Source organism: Planococcus citri, chromosome 2 (genome assembly GCF_950023065.1).
Source record: "Planococcus citri chromosome 2, ihPlaCitr1.1, whole genome shotgun sequence".
In the NCBI taxonomy this organism is placed as follows: Eukaryota; Metazoa; Arthropoda; class Insecta; order Hemiptera; family Pseudococcidae; genus Planococcus; species Planococcus citri.
This window is the reverse complement of record NC_088678.1, coordinates 15625235-15646154: the sequence shown is the minus strand read 5'-3', so window position 1 is coordinate 15646154 and position 20920 is coordinate 15625235. Positions and strand designations below refer to the sequence as shown.

At 33.4% G+C, this 20920-nt stretch overlaps 1 protein-coding gene across 1 annotated transcript; it reads right to left on the bottom strand.

The window, feature by feature from the left end:
• Nucleotides 1–6261: 6261 nt before the first annotated feature.
• LOC135834000 (uncharacterized) lies at nt 6262–7119 on the bottom strand. Its single transcript, XM_065347837.1, has one exon. It carries the CDS (start codon nt 7117–7119, stop codon nt 6262–6264), a length of 858 nt encoding a protein of 285 aa, XP_065203909.1.
• Between the last annotated feature and the right edge of the window lie 13801 nt (nt 7120–20920).

Below are 20920 nucleotides of genomic sequence, written 5' to 3'. Positions count from 1 at the left end.
AGTACATACGTATATTATACCTTGAAAGAGCCTCAAAGAAGTCCAATGTCAAAGAAAAATTTTACAAAAAAAGTTGTGCCATAAGCTCAAAAAAGCTCAATAATCGATGTTAACCCTATACTCAATGGTTTCAACATATACAAAAAAGTATGTATATTATATACCTTAAAAGAGCATCACAAAAAGACAAAATCTTGAAGAAAAAAAGCTTACAAAAGTCTGTGGTCAAAGCTATGTGAAAGCTTGAAAGTTTTAGCCATGTAGTATTTGATCTTATTTGATGTGTAAAAAAAATATACAGATTGTACTTTGATAGATCATCACGAAAAAACCATTCTAGACAGTAAAAAACTTTCGAAAATTGCCAGCAAAAGTTCAGGGAATGTTTGAAAGTTCATTATAACAGTTTTTTGTCACAGCAAGATCTCTGCAACGGCTGAACTGATTTTGATAAATAGCCACTTGATAGAAAGGTTTTAAATAGTAGATATGCAGGTTTATGTTGAAAGTTCAACAATTTTCACCATGAGCTAAAAAAGCTCAAAACACCATTTACTAAATTTTAAAATGTGAAGTGAAATTACAACAAAAAATTGATTTTAACTTGGATCTTTCAGGGTACAACATGAGTATTTTTGTCTACCCATTAAAAATATGGCCTAATTAATTATTGAACTTTTTTAAGCTTACTACACAATTCTTCATACTTTCAACATGAACTTGCACATCTACACTTTGAAGCCTTTTTATCAAGAGGTTGTTATTTTAGGTGAAATACCACATGTCACTAAGTTTTGAGGTTTTGCTTAACTTTTTTTTAGAAATTTTCAAATGTTGATGGTAAAAGTTAAGGTAAAGTTCAAAATTTTGTGACATGCAATATTTGACCTATACTCTGCGTATTTGATGAATACACAGAAGTAACTATATATTATGTATGTATGTACTTTGAAAGAGCTTTACAAAAAGATAAATCTTGGCAGGCTTTAGAGAAAATTTGCAAAGGTTTAACACAGAACTTGAAAAAGCTGGATATAAGCTTATTAAATATATAAACTGCTGAACTGATTTTCATGAACGATGTATCAATAGAAAGCTTTAAAGTGTAGGTGTGCAGGTTTATGTTGAAAGTACAAATGGTTGCATTGTGAGCTGAAAAAAGTTCAATAATTGATCTTATGCATCCTCAATGTGTACATAAAATTACTTAGGTACCTATATTGTACCTTGAAAGATCAAAAACAATTTTTGACAAAAAAACAATTTTGAAAGTTGACTGTAAAAGATAAGTGAAAGCTCAAAATTTTGTGATAGGTCGAATGGTGATTTATAAAATTCACATGAATCATGGAGACTTCATAAGTAATCATCCATCCACAAAAAAAAGGATCATGCAGGCATTGAAAATTAAAACTTACGAAGTACCCATGTATCATGGATACTTAGTAAGTGATTATTCAATAAATAAAATAGATTGAGGTTAAAGATTTTCATAATTTGCGCACATGAACGAGTCATTTGTGTAGGGGCAGGGAGCGCGCAGATTGAGTCATTATACAAGGTTGGAAGTTTTTACCAATTTATGTAGAATGTAGATGTGCAGCAGATTGAATCATTTTAGTTGAGGCTTTAACAATCTTAGCAAACAGCAAAAGAATTACTGAGATTTTTAGTGATTTCTAATAAAAAAAAATGATTTTTTTTTTTACTAAAAACAATCATTTTTTGTAAATTAAAAAAAACGAGATTGTTGATTTGGTGAAAAACAAGAAAGATTGTCAAAATTTTGGTAGTTATCTACAAAAAAAATTATGTACTTTTTTTGTACTTATTTTTGTCACTTTTATTATAGGGTAAAAAACGAGTCTTTTTTTGGTATTTTTGGTAAGAGTTTGCAATGTTGCCAAGAAGTGAACATTTTTGAAAAAGTTAAGAAATGAAACCAGGACTTTTTGCCAATTGTTGGAAAGAAAGGTAATACTTTTTCGCAATTTTTATTGGAAAATGGGACATTATTTTGATTTTTGATGAGAATGATTGAGAGTTTTTAGAATATGTATTTGGAGAAAAAACGATGCTTCAGGGTAATTTTTGGTGAGAAAAGTTGAAATTAAGTACCTATTGGCATTTTTTGCAATAAAACAAACTTTTTCTTTTAATTTTTGAAAAAGGCACATTATCTTTCACAATTTTTGGTGAAAAGCAAGAATCACAATGTTAGCCAAGAGAGTTTTTTGAGAATTGGATATAAGCAAAGAAACACCATTTCATGACTTTTCAATAATTATGTATTGAGAAAAAAGTAAAACTTTTTAGTGATTATCAATCAACAATTTCTGGCAAAACAGGTAGATTTTTGAACAATTTTTTGGGGGAAAAAAGTAAGCTGAAGATTTTTTACAAATTTTAATAAAAGCAAGATTTTTTATCAATTTTTGCCAAAAAACAAAATTTTGACAATTGAAAAAAAAGCTTTTTGATGATAATTGTCAAAAAAATACCTTTTCGCAATTCTTTTTGAAAAAGTTAAGCTCATTTTTTCAAGTACATACCTATGCTATATGTATTTTGAGAGAAGATAATTCTTTGATTACAAGAGGTTCCAAAGCTGATTTCAAAGTTGAGGAAGCGTTAAAAAATTTTATATGTATACACTTTGTGATCATTTTAAGTATTAGTTAGTGAATTTTTACAGTATACATTCACGTTTTGAAGAATCGCGCAGTATGCGCGATTAACGGGTTTGCTAGTAACTATTAAAAAACAACACCAGACACGTTAAGTTTAATACATATCGACAAAATCTCATTTCTTATGTGATTAGGACTCACGCGTAACTATATGGGTACTTACTAGGTACCAACGATTTTATTCGATGAAATGAATTTCTACGAAATTATTGGAACAATTTCAAGAACCATAAGTTACTCGTACTTTATACCTACAATAGATATATTTTTATTCAAAATATGCTGACATATTACCTGTCAAAGTCACCCTCGGACACCGTTCCATGTTTAAATCTTTCAGCAAACGCCACAGCACAGTATTTTAACAAGAATATCAACAGAAACATTGAATACTTCGACATTTTAAATCATGTGTTTCTGGAGCGTAATGTTTCTAGATATCTGCGCAATGAAACGCTCGAACTTGAAATGATTTAGGAATTTTTTTTCTTGTAAAATTGTTTCTTAACGAATGGGAAAAGTATAACACAAATGGTGAATTATTTGATCAAGTTTTTCTGTCGCAGTTTAGTTCATTACTCGTATATGACGTCAAATCATCGCATTACGAGTACCTACGACTCATATTTGGTATTACTAAGTACATCCTTCGAACACCGAAAATCATCAGACACATTTTCATATCGTTCCGACTCTCAAAAATTCTGAAAAATATATACTATGGACAACTTTTTATGCTGAACATGTTGTTCAGCATGAAAAGTTGTTCACAGTATATTTTTTTCAGAACTTTTGAGAGCCGGAACAATATGAAAACTACGTTTTGAAACTTTTCGAGCTGATTTTTTGTACGAAAAAAAAGTGGCAACACTGCTTTTTAGGATATCACCAAGAAGCCGTTCAAAACCCCTAACTATAGGAAAATGTTCCATTTTGGTAGGTATCACGGTTATCGAATTATCCACTGCTGAAATGGATGATATTTTAAGTTCACTGAAAACTTTGACACCTCCTGGCTGCCTTTAAAAATGGGCTAGAGGGCTGCGATTCGCACTATTGTTCATTCTTTCGGAAGGTCTTTTCACAGGAAAAATTTCAAAAAAATCGCTGAACGCCCCTACCACTTCTTGGTCCAATTGAAAGGGGATGACCCAACTGCCACATTCGCAGATGACACCGCTTTAGTTGCCGCCAGCCAAAACTGTGAGACTGAAACGATTTTGGGATGGGATTTGTTTTTCTAAATGTTCATTTCGGTTTTGGCCTTTCAGGATTCGTTTCGGGATTGAAAAAATTGTTTTGATTCCGGGATGAATCAGTTCCAGTTTTTGGGATTTCCATTGCAACCAATTTTAAGCCCAAATTGACCAATGGACCCTGAAAGGGGTCTAAGAAATGGGACGTTTTGATATGGTAAATCCGATGGTGTAATTAGTTCAATGTTTTAAATGCATATTTTGCTTAATTTGTTGAGTAATTTTTATTATAATCTGAATGAATAACAGTAAATGATGTAAAATGACAATTTATCAAAATAAAATTGTGGGAAAAGGGCCAAAATTGAAATCAAGAAACCAAAATGAATTTGTTTCAGTTCCGGGATTGTTTTTGGTTGGAAATTATATTGGTTCTGGGATTTTTTCGGTTTCAGGATCAATAAAAATAAAAATTTTGGTTTCGGGAGTGGATTTGAATCGGGATTTAATCAGGCTTGTTAATAGGTTTTTAACCATTAACTGTAACCGCAAATTAACTCATAAATTAACCAAAAAAATTGTTTTTGTTTGAAATATCACTATCCATAACCGTAACTGTAACTGTTTTCTCAGATCATAATGAACCATAACCATAACCTTGACCAATTTTTTTTTTTTTTAGAAAAAAGCCGGTTAGAAATTCAAAAAAATTGAAAATTGATGTTTTTACATTTCTTTTTATCTACGGGTTTCTCAATGTGATTTGTAGTGATTTGAAATTTCAATCAAAAAAATAATCAAAAGATACTTACAATAAAAAAATGTGAATAGAAAATTTAAAAAATTTGAAACTATATGTATGTAGTTGCATCATGCTCATTACTCATTAAACTATTAAGGCTCAATCCTAAACGATATTTTAATGATAGAGATTAGTGGTGCAAAGTTATCGATATACAGTGGAGTCTCGATAACTCAAAGCTGAAGGGAGAAAGAGTTGACTTCGAGTTATTGGAGTTTTCGAGTTATAGGAGTTCGAGTTATGAAAGTTCGTTTTTGGTATATTTTGAGTTAACAAAGTTTGAATTGGATGAATTGGAATGAAATAGAAACACAAGTAGTATAGGTGTCACTATAGGGCAATTCCGTGGGCACGGAATTGCCCCATAGTGACACCTATACAAAAATTCTACTTCTAAGTTGATGACCTTGTTCTTGACCTTGACCCAGTGTATTGTTTGTTGTTGTTGTTGTTGTTGCAGTTGCAGCTGCAGTTGCAACTGCAGTTTGTTGTTGTTGTTGTTGCAGTTGCTGTTGCAACTGCAGTTTGTTGCTGTTTTTCTACATCCTATAATTTTATACTTTATAGTACACAAGGTCAATGACATTGACCCGGAAGTGTACTATAAAATAACTTGAGATAGAACACTAGATCGATGACCTATAGTTACTTAATCTAAAATATATCTAATAGGTACTTAATCTAAAATAATATTAAACACTTCCCTATATTATACATAGTATAAGGTAACACAACACAAACAACTGATTCCTAACTAGAAGTGCACTCCTATTTATATATTTATCATTACCCCCACTCCTAATCAAATGGTAGGAAAAAAGGAGTGGGGATGCGTGCACAACTTCTACAAAACACGTCTGTCATGTATGAGATCCCAATGAGTTGTGACCTCTAATGAACAGCGCACTCCTATTTATAGGTTTTTCATTACCCCCACTCCTAATCAAATAGAAAGAAAAAAAGGAGTGGGGGGATGCGCGTGCATCTTCTACAAAACACGTCCGTCATCTATGAGATCCCAATGAGTTGTGACTTCTGATGGACAGCTCACTCCTATTTATAGATTTTTCATTACCCCCCCTCCTATTTATATTTTTTTTCACTACCCCCACTCCAACTTTTAACTACAGACATGTTGCACAATAGTTCTCAGAAGTGCTTATCTTATCAACAGGAAATGAGTCATCAGTTTTAACTTGTACTAAACAAGAAGGCAGCATTCTCTTTGATCTTGATTTTTGTTTTGTCTAGCCAGAATTCTTAGAAACTCTTATCTTATCAACAGGAAATGAGTCATCAGTTTTAACTTGTGGTAAACAAGGCAGCTTTCTCTTTGATCTTAATTTTTTGTTTTATCTAGCCAGAATTCTCAGAATTTCTTATCTTATCAACAGGAAATGAGTCATCAGTCTCAATTCTCAGTCTCAATTCATTTTTTTTTTTTTTTTTTTTTACTCAATTGAAATAATTTTTTTGAATTTATTTCTTTGAAACATGATTTAAAAAAAAAAAAAAAACTATTTGTTATTTTGTGCACTACTACTACTACTACTACTACTACTACTGTTATTTATTAAGTGATTACTTGATTGGTCAAAGGATTGTAAATGACTTTACGATCCATAATCATAACCAAGTGTAATTTGGCATTGATTGGAAAGCCTTCACGAAGATTGATGAGCAATTTTGCATTGATCAGTGAATCTTTAACTGTTTCAGGCTGATGTGAACAATCAATTGCAATCATAGGGTACTTGGACAAAAAAGTACCATAATCACAAATAGGATCACACTCTTGTCTATTATAATATGATTTTGGGAATGATAGAAACATATCATACAAATTTCCAGCTTTTCTTTCGCCAACTTTAACATTGAGGCGATCTTTAGGGTATAGCCAGTAGTTGTTAATGGACAGTTGTACATTTTCAACATTGAATAATTCAAATTGACTCATTCTTTTATTAATACTGTAGCTAGAGTCTTTTTGAAATGCTACAATAACCCACTTTACACGGGAATAGGCAACAGGTATTTCCCAGGTGTACTCTGTAGATTGAGCGGGGATGGCTGTGCATTGATATAACCAATGGCGGTAAAACATGGTAAAATTAGTATTACCCAATACTTCTTTTCTTAACTTAATTTCTTTATCTATTCGAAGTTTTACATGTCTCATTCGCCAAATAATTTCTTTAAATATCACAGTGACATTATACCCTGTATTATCTGAATACATCATTATATTATCAGATGCAGTAGTATTATGAAATATCAAGGATTGTGGTACACATACCATACATTGACGAAAATCTTCAAAGAAACCCATCACTTCACTCAATGGTTTTATTATAGTGAAGTATCCTTGATCATTGATCAGGTTATTTGACGAATTAGGATATATATCCCAACCAGATAAGGAGTGTGACATATTTGGCTGAAAAGATAATAAACCTTTCATAGTTGTTGCAGTTCCTGGTTTTCTAATGTCATCAATTTTATTATCGCCAATTTTATACTCAATGTGATCAAAACGATGTAAAATACCATTTGTATCAAAGGAAATTTTGGTAGGATCAATAGGTTTTACATTTTTAGTGCTTGAGTCAGTTGTTTCTTCAAGTTTGATTTGACCTGTGAAAACTAGTACACTTTCACATGGTAATGTTATGATGTCTTCACTATATATAGTGATTGGAAATTCACCACCTGCCTGATTTATATCTTCAGATTGTGGTGGTTTATAATCATTATACTCAAAATGTTCGATGAAATCATCATAATTTTCTTCAATATGTGCCATTGAAATATTATATCAAGTTGGCATTCATATACTACTATTTATAGTTTTTTGAAAGAATTCTTTGTATACGTCATACAATTGTTCACGATTTTTGATACCAGTCATGGTGACCTTCCCTGATCTAAAAAGTGTTACCTTGGCTTTGCCACTACTGTAGTACATACCTGAGAACGCTTCAGGGTTGAAAAATACACGATCAATGTTGTCATAATAAAAACGATCAAACATTGGTTTAAATCCCAAATCAGTACTACCAACAATGTTAACTATGTGAAAATTAGCTAATTTTACTGGAAAACCAAGTTTTTGAATAATTCTAGCAAATTTACGTGTTGCTAGATGTGCACTCACTTCATCAGAGGTACCTAAACAGACCATTTTACCAGATGTGAAAAGATTGGCACTTGCTCTAGGGTTTCTCAAACGCATGGTAACAGCACTAAACTTGGTTGGATTATAGATGACATTGAAACTGTGTGAAGCAATATGCTGTAAATTGAGAACACACTGTAAATCAGCTGTAGCTATGATATTGTGAATTGTTGGGAGTTCAAGGAGAAATGTTTGAAAATTAGACATTTGGACTGGATATCCTATGTCACCTATACTGTGAGTAACCATTTTTAATGCCACATAAGCCCATGTTTCATCTTCAGCATCCATACATAAGAGTTTTCCAGTATTGGTGGTAGCAGTGGCAGCATAAATGTTCACCACACAGTGTGGTACTTCATATTTGATCACAACAACATTGTTAGAATGGTCTACAACACCTGCACAATTATCTGCAATGTAGTCTAAATGTAGAATACAATTCAGATCAGCAACAGCATAGCAAGACATGTGTTTAGGGTGACACATCAAGGAATGATGAGGAAATCATTTGGTAGCCTGAGTATTTATACAGGAATCAAATTTTTTCTTATATTTACATTTTTTACTTTCCACATCAATCACAAGAAAACCATATGGTTCATACCAACAACTATTACATATGGAACGGAACTTATCAAAAGTGACATCTGTTACATATTCAGTGTAAACCTGTCTTAAGTTGACTAAATCTTGTCTAAATAAAATGACATAATTGAAGTTTTCACGAATACCACTCTTTTTTGGTATTTTAGTGTATGTTTGACTCAAGTAAAAACATGAAATATTTCTGTGTCTACCACGCAGAAAAAAATTTGCTACTTTATCTTGCTTCTCTGTCAATATGTCATCAAATATGATTATTGAATCATTTTCCAATTCTTCAGGCTCAGGTAGGATTTCAGAAGCTACCTCATGAATATTAATCATCTGCTTTTTACTTTTTTTCCCTTCATTGTGGTTATACATGAGTTCACGAAGAGTATCATACTTTTCTTGGTAACTAGTTTTGGAACACAAGTACAAATGCCGAAATGGTCTAACATATACCAACATAGTAAGAAGTAAATTTGACTTACCAGCACCACTAGGTCCAAACATGCCACAACGAATGACATCAGGGAACATTTCCACCTTACGATGTGGTTTTTTCACATTATTATCAAAATTAATAACATTAATGCAATTTTTTAATTTTTGGGAACTCATATTATCTTTGTTGTATCATGATGCTGGTAATTGATACTTCTATTTATAGATTGAGGTTTACACATTTGTTCTCAAATTAAAAGACAGGAAATGAGTCATCTGCTATTTTTATCTTATCAGAAAGGCAATTGGTGACACATCAAAGCACAGGAAATGAGTCAGCATAACATAAATTATCAACCATTTTTATTTTATCTCAAATCAAACTATAAAAAATGAGTCATCATTGCAATTTTATCTTATCTCAAATTTTTATCTTATCAGGATAGCAGCACATCAAAACACAGGAAATGAGTCAGCATTTCATAAATTATCAACAATTTTAAACTTATCTTGAATTTTTATCTTATCAGAAAGGCGGTATTCCCTTTAAACTTGATTTTTGTTTTGTCTAGCAAGAATTCTCAGAAACTCTTATCTTATCAACAGATATGATGCGCAATAATTCTTAGAAACTCTTATCTTATCAATAGGAAATGAGTCAGCATTCCATAAATTATCAACAATTTTAATCTTATCTTGAATTTTTATCTCATTAGGAAGGCGGCATTCTCTTTGATCTTAATTTTTGTTTTGTCTAGCCAGAATTCTCAGAAACTCTTATCTTATCAACAGACATGTTGTGCAATAATTCTTAGAAACTCTTATCTTATCAACAGGAAATGAGTCATCATTTTAACATGTATTTATAGATTTTCCATTACCCCCACTCTTTTTAACATACCCCCACTCTTTTTTATTTACTCTATCTGTGGTTAAGAAAAGTATAAATAGAGGTCCCAAGCACAAATTTCTCATTATGTTTTTAAAATGCCATGCAACACAGTTGTTAATTGTGATAGTTCGTTAGTTAATAATTGTAACAGTTCAGTGATTGATAGTAATTGTTCTGTAATTGATCGTAATTGTTTGGAAGTTATTCGTAATTCTTCGGTGATTGTTTGTAATTGTTTGGTAATTGATCGTAATTGTTCTGAAGTTATTCATAATTCTTCGGTAATTGATCGTGATTGTTCGGTGATTGTTCGTAATTGTTCGGTAATTGATCGTGATTGTTCGTGTACTGATCGTGAGTGTTCAAGTATAAATCATAACAATTCGTGTATTGATCGTGAGAGTTCTGGTAATATTTGTGATAATTCGCGTGGTTTAAAAAGAAAAATTGTTTCAGTCAGTGATATCAATGTTGAAAACCTTCCAATTAAGAAGCGTATACTACAACGATATAGAGCTTCTAATCAAGATGAAGTTGAACCAACACAGAATATCTACTTTGGTGGAGGAGTTGATGGTAATACCACTGTTAATATTACTACCAGTGATGCTGCTGCTCCAACTGATGAGATTTCTAAGGTAGGTGATTCTTCAGACATTGATAATGATGATGATAAAGACCATGACGACTATACATCACTGGAATATATTAAAGTGAAAGAAATCAACTCCCAAATCACCAAGAGAATGGGTGTACAGTTCCGGGATTATGAAATGCAACTGAAAAAAGATGTTGAAAAACTGCCACCAGTTGACCTCATAACCAAATCACTTGAAGAGATGCTGAATTTTTCCAAACAACAGTCACAGTTCCGGAAAGGTGATAAAATTGATCTCGGGGTAAGTAACCCTCAATTTGGCCATCGCTATATTTCCACGGGTTATAGAAAAGAAGATGATCATATTGACGCATTAAAGGAGAAATTAATGCAAATCCTCACTTCGGATCAGACCGTTGATCTCTTCAAATGTACATTCAACGTACACACAATAACCATGCCATGTGGTGGAGCAAGAACACGCATAGTTAATCTAGCTGAAGATTTGCACACTAAGAGAAGCGTTGTCAAAATAAGAAATGATGATAACTTGTGTGGACCCAAAGCCATTATAGTAGGACTGACATACTATCAGGATAATATTCTTGGTCACCAGTTGAACCCCTCTGATATTAAAAACACCAGGAAAGGCAGACCTATCCAGAAAGTTCTAGCTGAAGAATTGTGCAAATGCATCGGATATAATCTGCAAGATACCAAGACTGGTTACACCATTGAAGACTTCCAAAAAGTTGAAGAAGAACTGGATATTCAATTAACGGTGCTGAATGCTGACTTCAACAACAGTGTATGCTATAGAGGTGATGAAAAAGATGTCAAGATTTATCTTTACAAGCAAGATGAACATTATGACACAATTACCAACATGAAAGCATTTTTAGGATCAAGAAACTTTTGTGAAATATGCCTGACATCATACACCAAGAAGGAGAAACACACAACCTGTGCGAAAGGACCCAAATGTTATCTATGCAGAGATGTGAAACATGATCCTGAAAGTATTAGGCGTGTTTTTTGTGAAGATTGTAATAGATACTGTATGAATGAACAGTGTCTGAACCAGCATAAATCATTTGTATGTAAGACATGGTACAAATGTAAGGCTTGTAATGAGCTGGAAAGACGCGATAATGCAGAAAACCATAAGTGTGGTTATACCGAATGCCGGAACTGCAAGCAAATTGTGGAGAAAGCAACTCATAAATGCTATATGACAATGACAAACGCCAAGGGAGGAAAATGTGAAGGAGGCTGCCAGAACTGTGATCCAACATCAAAGACAAAAAATAAAAAGTGTACCTACACAGAAAAGTATATTTTCTTTGATTATGAAGCTCAGCAAGAGACGGGTCAACATATACCAAACCTAATTATTGCTCACGATTTTTCTGGAAATGTCTACAGCTTCAATACTAACGATGACTTCTGTGCATGGCTCATTAGTAGAAAGCATAAAAACTACACCGCTATAGCTCATTATGCACGAGGATATGATGCCCATTTCATTCTTCAATATTGCCTGAAACAAACAATTTTACCTAAGACAATTTATAATGGCAGCAAGTTAATGGAACTGAAGATCAAGACCCTCAAATTACGTATCATCGATAGTCATTGTTTTGTTCCATCTGCACTTTCAGACTTTCCAAAGACTTTTGCACTAACTGAATTGCATAAGGGATACTTTCCTCATTTATTCAACACTGTTGAAAATAAGAATTACATCGGAAAAATACCAGATAAGAGATTCTACTGTGCAAATCGTATGAAACCTGATGCTCGAAAAAAATTTGTCAATTGGCATAATGCAAGAGTTGCTGAAGGCTATCAATTTGATATGCAAAAAGAGCTCTTTGCCTACTGCAATTCAGATGTGGATATTTTACGACGTGGATGCTTACAACTTCGAAACGACTTCCTAGGTATTGCTAATATCGATCCCTTTTGTTATATCACCATTGCTAGTGTATGCATGGCTACTTATCGTAGCATGTACCTGAAACCCAACACCATAGCTGTCCTCAACAAGGAGTTGAGTGATCAGTTCTCAGAAATTTCACTTATGTGGTTGAAATCTCTCAGCAGTAGTGAAAATATTGCTCATGCTGGTATTGGTGGAGAAGTATCCTTATGTGGTGCTAAAGTTGATGGTTTTGATAGTGATACCAACACTGTGTACCAATTCCATGGGTGTTTCTGGCATGGTTGTCCAGATTGTTACAACGAAGAAACTGTCAATAAGGTAAACAATTACAGCATGGGTGATTTATACCAGAAGACAATGGATCGTACAGAACAACTGAGACTAGCTGGATTTACTGTCATAGAAATGTGGCAATGTAAATGGTTAAAATCATCTGAATATCGTAATTACAAGGCCAGCAACATTACCCAACAAATCACCAACCCCCTCAACCCAAGAGATGCCTTCTTTGGAGGTAGAACCGAAGTTTTCAAGTTGAAGAAAGTAGTTGATGGTGTGAAAGAAAAAATCAACTACATCGATGTATGTTCATTGTATCCCACAGTACCTAATGTATTACGACGATTATCCAGTTGGACATCCCAAGAAGATTTATTCACCTGCCAATCATGATCCGAGTTGGTTTGGTTTCATAAAATGTAGAATCTTGGCTCCGTATGATCTGATCATTCCTCTGTTACCTGTCAAAGTCATGATGAATAAAACTGAGAAACTACTTTTCCCATTATGCTTGAAATGTGCTATTGAAAGTCAACGGAAATGTGAACACTCCGCTACCGAGCGTCAATTTGTTGGTACATGGTCGACAGTTGAGGTTAACAAGGCCATTGAAGTTGGATACAAGGTTCAAGAAATCTACGAAGTCTGGCATTTTGAAAAATCCAATGAAATGTGGCAGGAGTACATTGGTGCAATGATGAAAATCAAGCTGGAAACCAGTCCACATGGCTACTCTACTAACACGGAATATGCTCAAGCAGTGGAAGAACACTACAACATCAAGTTGGACATCGACCAGATAATACCCAATCCAGGCAGAAGAGCCGTTGCGAAATTGTGTTTGAACTCCCTTTGGGGAAAATTCGGTCAACGGTTGAACATGAGCCAAACAGAATATCTCACTGATCCTAATCAGCTTTATAAACTACTACTTGATGACCGTTTGGAAAACTTGCGTCTTGAATATGTGTCTGAAGAAATGGTTCAAGTGAACTACAGACATAAGGATACATTCATTGAAGACAACTGCAAAACCAATATTTTTGTTGCTGCATACACCACAGCTAATGCAAGACTACGATTGTATGATTTACTTCATAAACTCGGTGATGCTGCCCTCTACTGCGACACTGACTCAATTATCTATGTAGATAATGGTCTAAATACAGTAAAAACCGGTGATTTACTTGGCCAATGGACTAACGAACTGGGAGATGGTGTGTACATAACCAAATTCCTATCTACAGGTCCAAAATTGTATTATTACATCACCAATACTGAGAAGGAGTGTTCAAAGGTGAAAGGATTCACCCTCAACTTTGCAAATGCCAGGCATATTAATGGTAAGGCCATGGAACGAATGCTTGAAGGGGAACTTCGTTGTGTCTGTGTTACCAATGTAAATATCACACGTAATACCAATACCAAACAACTTACTACTGTGTATCAACCCAAAAAATTCACCTTTGAATTTAATAAACGCTTGATTTGTAAAGACTATTCAACTATACCTTACGGATAGAAGCAATAAGTGAGTGCTCCAACTACACCCCTTCAAAAAATAATGTGTGAATTTTTTAAAATAATGTATAATTTTTTAAAGATATGTAACAAAAATTATTGTAAAAAATTTTTAAAATGAGAAAAAAGTGAAAAAAAAAAACAAAGAAGAAATAAAAAAAGTAAAAAAAAGAAAATGTGAAAAAAAACAAAGAATAAATGAAAAAAGAAAATGTGAAAAAAAATAAAAAGGTTCAGTCTTTAGGGTCACTTGTTTGGAGCGTGCTCCAACTACACCCTATTTTTAAAAAAAAATTTTAAAAAAAATGAAAATGATATACCTGATGACTCATTACTCGTTATCAAAGACATGATAACTCATTTCCTGTTCACATCTTTGTTCTCATATGATGAAAATGATGAAATCAATGACTCATGACATTCCTACAAATTTTCTCCCACCACCAGTATCACCTGAAGAGTGAACCAGTATCTCAACTGCCCCCACCACTTTTAAAAAAGTATAAATACAAGTATCAGTACCATTTCTAATCATTATAACATAATGGACTCTCTACTTAAAGACTTCAATGATGTTGGTGAAACAGCATTTAAACCTTTTGCCAAGTTCCAAGATTATCCAAAAGGTTCCCTATTTCATGTGTTCTCCTTCAAGAAATGTAATACCAAGTTTGGTTCAACTATTGTTGTGGAATGTGCAGAGCAGAAATTCAACTTGCCTAAAAAGTTTGATAAACTATTTGACACTCAAGAAAAAATTGATCAATGGAATGATCAACCTGATCTAGTTCTAACCTATAATGGAACTTTGAACAACATGATACTCCTCAACATCTCTCGTTTCAACCTATAGTGGTGCTTCAAGAAAAATTCCAGTTATTATACTTGGATGATATCTACATATTATAACGGCCCTTTTCAGGGCCACCAAAATGGCCCTTTTTAGGGCCGCCAAACCTAATTTCTTCATTGTATGTGTGTGTGTGTGTATATACTCATACCATCATTTAAAAAAGTATAAATACATGTGTGAGCTGTCCATCCATATCATTAAAATGAAATATCTTGAGTGTTATGAGAATCTGGACTGGTGTTTCCAACAACCAAAACAACCACCATCACCACCACCTCCTCCGCCACCTCCACCACCAACCCGACCACTACCACCACCACCACCACCACCACCACCACCACCCCCACCACGTACTACATCACTAGGATAGATGTAGGTTCAATTTCAGATAAGAAACCAATGGCTCATGCATTATCTGCATTTTTCTTGAAAATTTTAACTTGGAAAAAATATAAATAGACCTGCAGTATGTTTTGTGTATGATACTTGTAAAGAAAATGGCATTCCAAATATCATTAACTAGTACATCTTCAATATTCAGTTTTGAATATACTGATGGTATACAACTTGATGGACCTTATGAGGTTTGTCTCAAGAGTTTTGTAACCTACAATAACATTCCAAACATATCAGAATGGAATAATAGGATAGACTTTATTGATACTAGACCTAAACAAATAGAGTCTAATGAGATACCTCAAAAACCTGATGAAACTCAAACTTTCACCAAAGACCACCCAACTTTCTATAATGTTTCAAACATACCAGAAAGGAATGATAGGATAGACTTTATTGATACAAGACTTAAACAAACAGAGTCTAATGAGATTCCTCAAAAGCCTGATGAAACTCAAACTTTTACCAGATACTTTGAAGCTCACCCAACATTCAAACTAACAATACCAAAAGGAACATATGAAATTCGTGATCTTGCCAAATATATTGAAAATCATCCATCAATTAGAAGTTCAGGAACATACTTTCACCTCAACAAGAATACTTTTAAAATGGAAATGTCTAGTCCATATGACATAGATCTTAATGTTGATCATTCTATTGCCAAGACTTTGGGCTTCACTCCACGTTTGTACAAGTCTAAAGAAATACATACTTCTGACTTGACTGTAGAAATTTTTACAGTTCAAACCATCAGAGTGAAATGCAACCTAATAAAATGTAATGTTAATAATTTGAAACAGAATGACAACACATTATATGAGTTTCCATTGCAATGTGAAAGTGGAGAAAAAATTGTTGAAAGACCACAAACCTTATGTTTTTACCCTGTGACTAGAATGGATAGCATATATCAATTGCATTTGAAAATTGTTGATCAAGATGATAATCTTGTGGATTTCCGTGGTGAACAGATCTCCATAACATTAGGTTTTCAACCATGTAAACAATGAAAAAATGTATAAATACACCTAGTTACTTTACCTTACTTATATAATAAAAATGAATAAATTACAAAGTACAGAAAAACTGGTAAATGAGTACATTGATTGTGGAAAAGCATTGAAACAAAAATTTGATGAATTAAAATTTGGTAGAGTGATTAGACATGCTAAATTGGAAGAAAGATTCAAACCAATAACTGAATCTGTTCAATCATTGAAAACAAACATGAATCCATTAACATCATCATCTTCTCCCTCTTCTTCTTCTATTGGGAGTCAATTTTCTCACTCTATTCATGCATCTTCAAAAAAGTTTGATAAAACTTTTGGTTTATATAGTAAGGGTAAAACTTTGTTCATAGGTAATTCACCAGTTACTATTATAGGTGACAATACACTTATTTTAGAAACAGACAGCAGTACTTATAATATCACACCTGGTTTAGGGGAGTTACTTCTTTATGTGAAACCTAAAAACTATACTGAGAAAGATTTGGCAGACTATGAACACATTCTTTTAAAAACATACGCTTACAAGCGTGATAACAACAGTGCTAGTAGTTTTATTAAAGCTAGTAATGGTTTCAAGTATAATTCAATCATCAAACCTTTCTTAATGAAATATAAATTAATGAAAAGTAAAATCAAGGAACCAAAACTACCTAGTTCTGATGAAGATGATGATTTTACTGATAGTTTTCACACACTAGTAGGTGATGATAGCTTTCACACACTAAAGGGTGATAATGATGATGATGATGATGATGATAGTAATGAAGTTGATGATACAAAGATCATGGGTAAAGGCTTACATAAATTCAATACTAACAAACCTGTAGAATATGTCCACTGGAACACAGTAGATGAGTTACTTGAGCGCTTATGTCACTTATGGGGTGAAGTTCAAGCAGGTAATACTAACCCTCTGTTGTTGAATGAGATTGTCAACATTATTCAAGAATTCAAAGAGTTGTAGTAGTAGTAGCAGTGAAAAAAAAATCTATAAATATAACCATAATAAATACTTTTTTCTATTTAAAAATGGACTATCGTCATGAAAGATACCTTCAATGTTTAGAAATTTTACCCCAACCTCTACTACCACCAAAGTATCGTGGTAAAGGTATTATAAATTCTGCAATAAATAATTTACCATTTGAATTACATATGCCTGGTTATAATTACCTTGGTCCTGGAACTAAGTTGGAAAAAAGGTTGGATGCTGGTGTACAGCCAGCCAACAAACTAGATGCTCTAGCAATGCAGCATGATATAGCTTATTCAAAATCAAAAAAATTAGAAGACTGTCATGCTGCTGACTATGCCTTACAAGAAGGAGCTTGGAATCGTGTACTGTCAAATGATGCCGGTTTAGGTGAAAAAGCTGTTGCTTGGCTAACTACCAATGCCATGAAAGTTAAACGAGCTTTAGGTGCTGGTATCTTGACCAAACACCCTGTATCTTTAGATGCCCGAGAACAAGAAAAACTTGCTGCAGCAGTTGAAAAGCAGAAAGCTGTCACTCTAAAAGTCTGCACAGTTCGAACTAAAGAATCTGTTATGAATGAGTCATATCTTCCATTAACTAAGAGTCAAATAAAAAGTCTTCAAAAAAATAAAAATAAATATAAAAATATAAGACTTTCAGGTAAACAAGTGAAAAAAGTAAAATCTGGTGGTTATTTGAAAACAATTTTACAAACAGCTCCAGCTGTTATTGGTGTAGTGTCATCGCTCATGAGTGCTTTGAAAAGTAAAAAACAAAGCAATGGAAAAGGTGTTTATATCAATAAAAAACCTAAAAAAGGTGATGGCATACAAGTAAAAAAGAAGAAGACAACATCTGCCCAAGGTAAAGGTGTATATATCAATAAGAAACCAAAAGGAGGTAATGGTCTTTTGGAACAACTATTAAAAAAAAAAAGACACTCCACTAAATAATTTGGAATTGATTGAGTATGCTATTCAATTAAAAATTCCATACTTTAGAGGTGTATACATGCGTGATGCACTTCCTCCCAAAGCCCACACCAATGAGTGTGCTATTATTAATTTAGATACTAGCTCAGGATCTGGTACACATTGGGTAGCATATGTCAAACGTGGAAAAAGTGTAAATTATTATGACTCTTTTGGTGTTGCACCTCCTACAGAACTAATACAATATTTTGGTAAAAATTCTGTAGTGATTTACAACTATGAGCAAGAACAAAAATTAAACCAAGTTATTTGTGGACACTTATGATTGCAATTTTTACATAAATATAAGTAGTGTTGTGTGTCTGTGTGTGTATAATTTCAATATTACAATGGATCTAGCTCGTGAATTACATAAGCCTGTGATTAAAAAATTTAAAACTCGGAAAATCATCACCACAGGCATAGACCACATTTGGGAAGCAGACTTGTTGATTATGTCTAAGTACACAAAAGAAAACGAGGGTTTTGCATATATTTTAAATGTTATTGATTGTTTTAGCAAGTATGCTTGGTCAATTCCACTGAAAGCTAAGTCTGGTAAAAATGTCACAGAGGCATTCTCTACAATACTTGAAAAAAAAACATGGAAGAGGAAAACAGAGACAACCTAAATTGTTGCATGTTGATAGGGGTAAAGAATTTGTCAACACATCATTCAAGAAATTATTGCAAAAGTACAATATTGAAATGTATCACACATTCAGTGAAGTTAAAGCAGCTATGGTGGAGCGATTCAATCGTACCATTAATGAAAAATTGAAATTACATTTTGAAGTTAATCAGAATCATCATTGGTTACAAATTCTACCCAAAGTCTTGAAACAATACAATGAAAAAGATGTACATCGGACCACTGGTCTTCCACCAATAGATGTCAACAGTAAGACTGAAGCTGATGTATACAAAAAGATGTATGGTATTAAACAAGATTTTAAACTTCCAACATCAACATTGAAAGTGGGTGACCGTGTTCACATCACAAGCTACAAATATACTTTTGCAAACAAATACTCTAGAAAATGGACAACAGAAATCTTTGTTGTTCATAGAGTCCATTTGACCATACCTGTAACTTATGCTTTGAAGGACCTGAACGGTGATACCATTGAGGGAAAATTTTACAAGCAAGAATTGCAAAGGACCAAATTCTAGTAACACTACTCCAGGTGTGGTAACATGGTTATTTTTGAAAAATTACAATGTATTCATATGTACTTTTTAGGTAGGTACCTACTTGGTTCCCTTATATTTTTTTCCAACTGTTGGCTGCCCTGATTTCAAGTGGTGGGGGTAACTACAAAAAAGTATATATAGAGGTACTCGACTAGAGAATCTCAATTGTGTTTCAACTATGGCATGCTCAAGTACTTCTTTATGCGATGATACTACTTCTTCATTTGATACTACATGTATCCAAAACAGCCCTTTTCAGGGCTACTCCATGAAGGATTTGCGTTATGTAGCACGTGTAAATAATGTAAGATATGCTTCAAAAATGAATAAACAAGTTTTGGTGGCTACATTGGAAAAATTGGGCATTCACCCTGATATTTCTATGGTGAAAAACCAAACACTCGCTTCTAACAATGATGGTTCTAGTTTACATAAATTAACTGTCAAGCAGCTGAAACAAAAGGCTCGTGCTGCACACAATAAATATTATTATAAACTTAAAAAAGCAGAATTATTCTCAGCATTAGAGAATATGTTGTCATATCCTGTTGATAAGATAAACATTTCTGAGAATTCTGTCTAGATAAAATAAAAAATTGAGATCAAAGAGAATGCCACCTTGTTTACAACAAGTTAAAACTGATGACTCATTTCCTGTTGATAAGATAAGAGTTTCTGAGAATTCTGGCTAGATAAAACAATAAATCAAGATCAAAGAGAATGCCACCTTATTTACTACAAGTTAAAACTGATGACTCATTTCCTGTTGATAAGATAAGCACTTCTGAGAACTATTGTGCAACATGTCTGTAGTTAGAAGTTGGAGTGGGGGTAATGAAAAAAAATATAAATAGGAGTGCGCTGTTCATTAGAGGTCACAACTCATTGGGATCTCATACATGACAGACGTGTTTTGTAGAAGATGTGCACGCACCCCCCCCCACTCCTTTTTTTTCTTTCTATTTGATTAGGAGTGGGGGTAATGAAAAACCTATAAATAGGAGGGCGCTGTTCATTAGAGGTCACAACTCATTGGGATCTCATACATGACAGACGTGTTTTGTAGAAGTTGTGCGCGCATCCCCCCACTCCTTTTTTTTCTTTCTATTTGATTAGGAGTGGGGGTAATGATAAACATATAAATAGGAGTGCACTTCTAGTTAGGAATCAGTTGTTTGTGTTGTGTTACCTTATACTAAGTATAATGTAGGGAAGTGTTTAATATTATTTTAGATTAAGTAACTATAGGTCATCGATCTAGTGTTCTATCTCAAGTTATTTTATAGTACACTTCCGGGTCAATGTCATTGACCTTGTGTACTATAAAGTATAAAATTATAGGATGTAGAAAAACAACAACAACAACAACAACAACAATAACAAC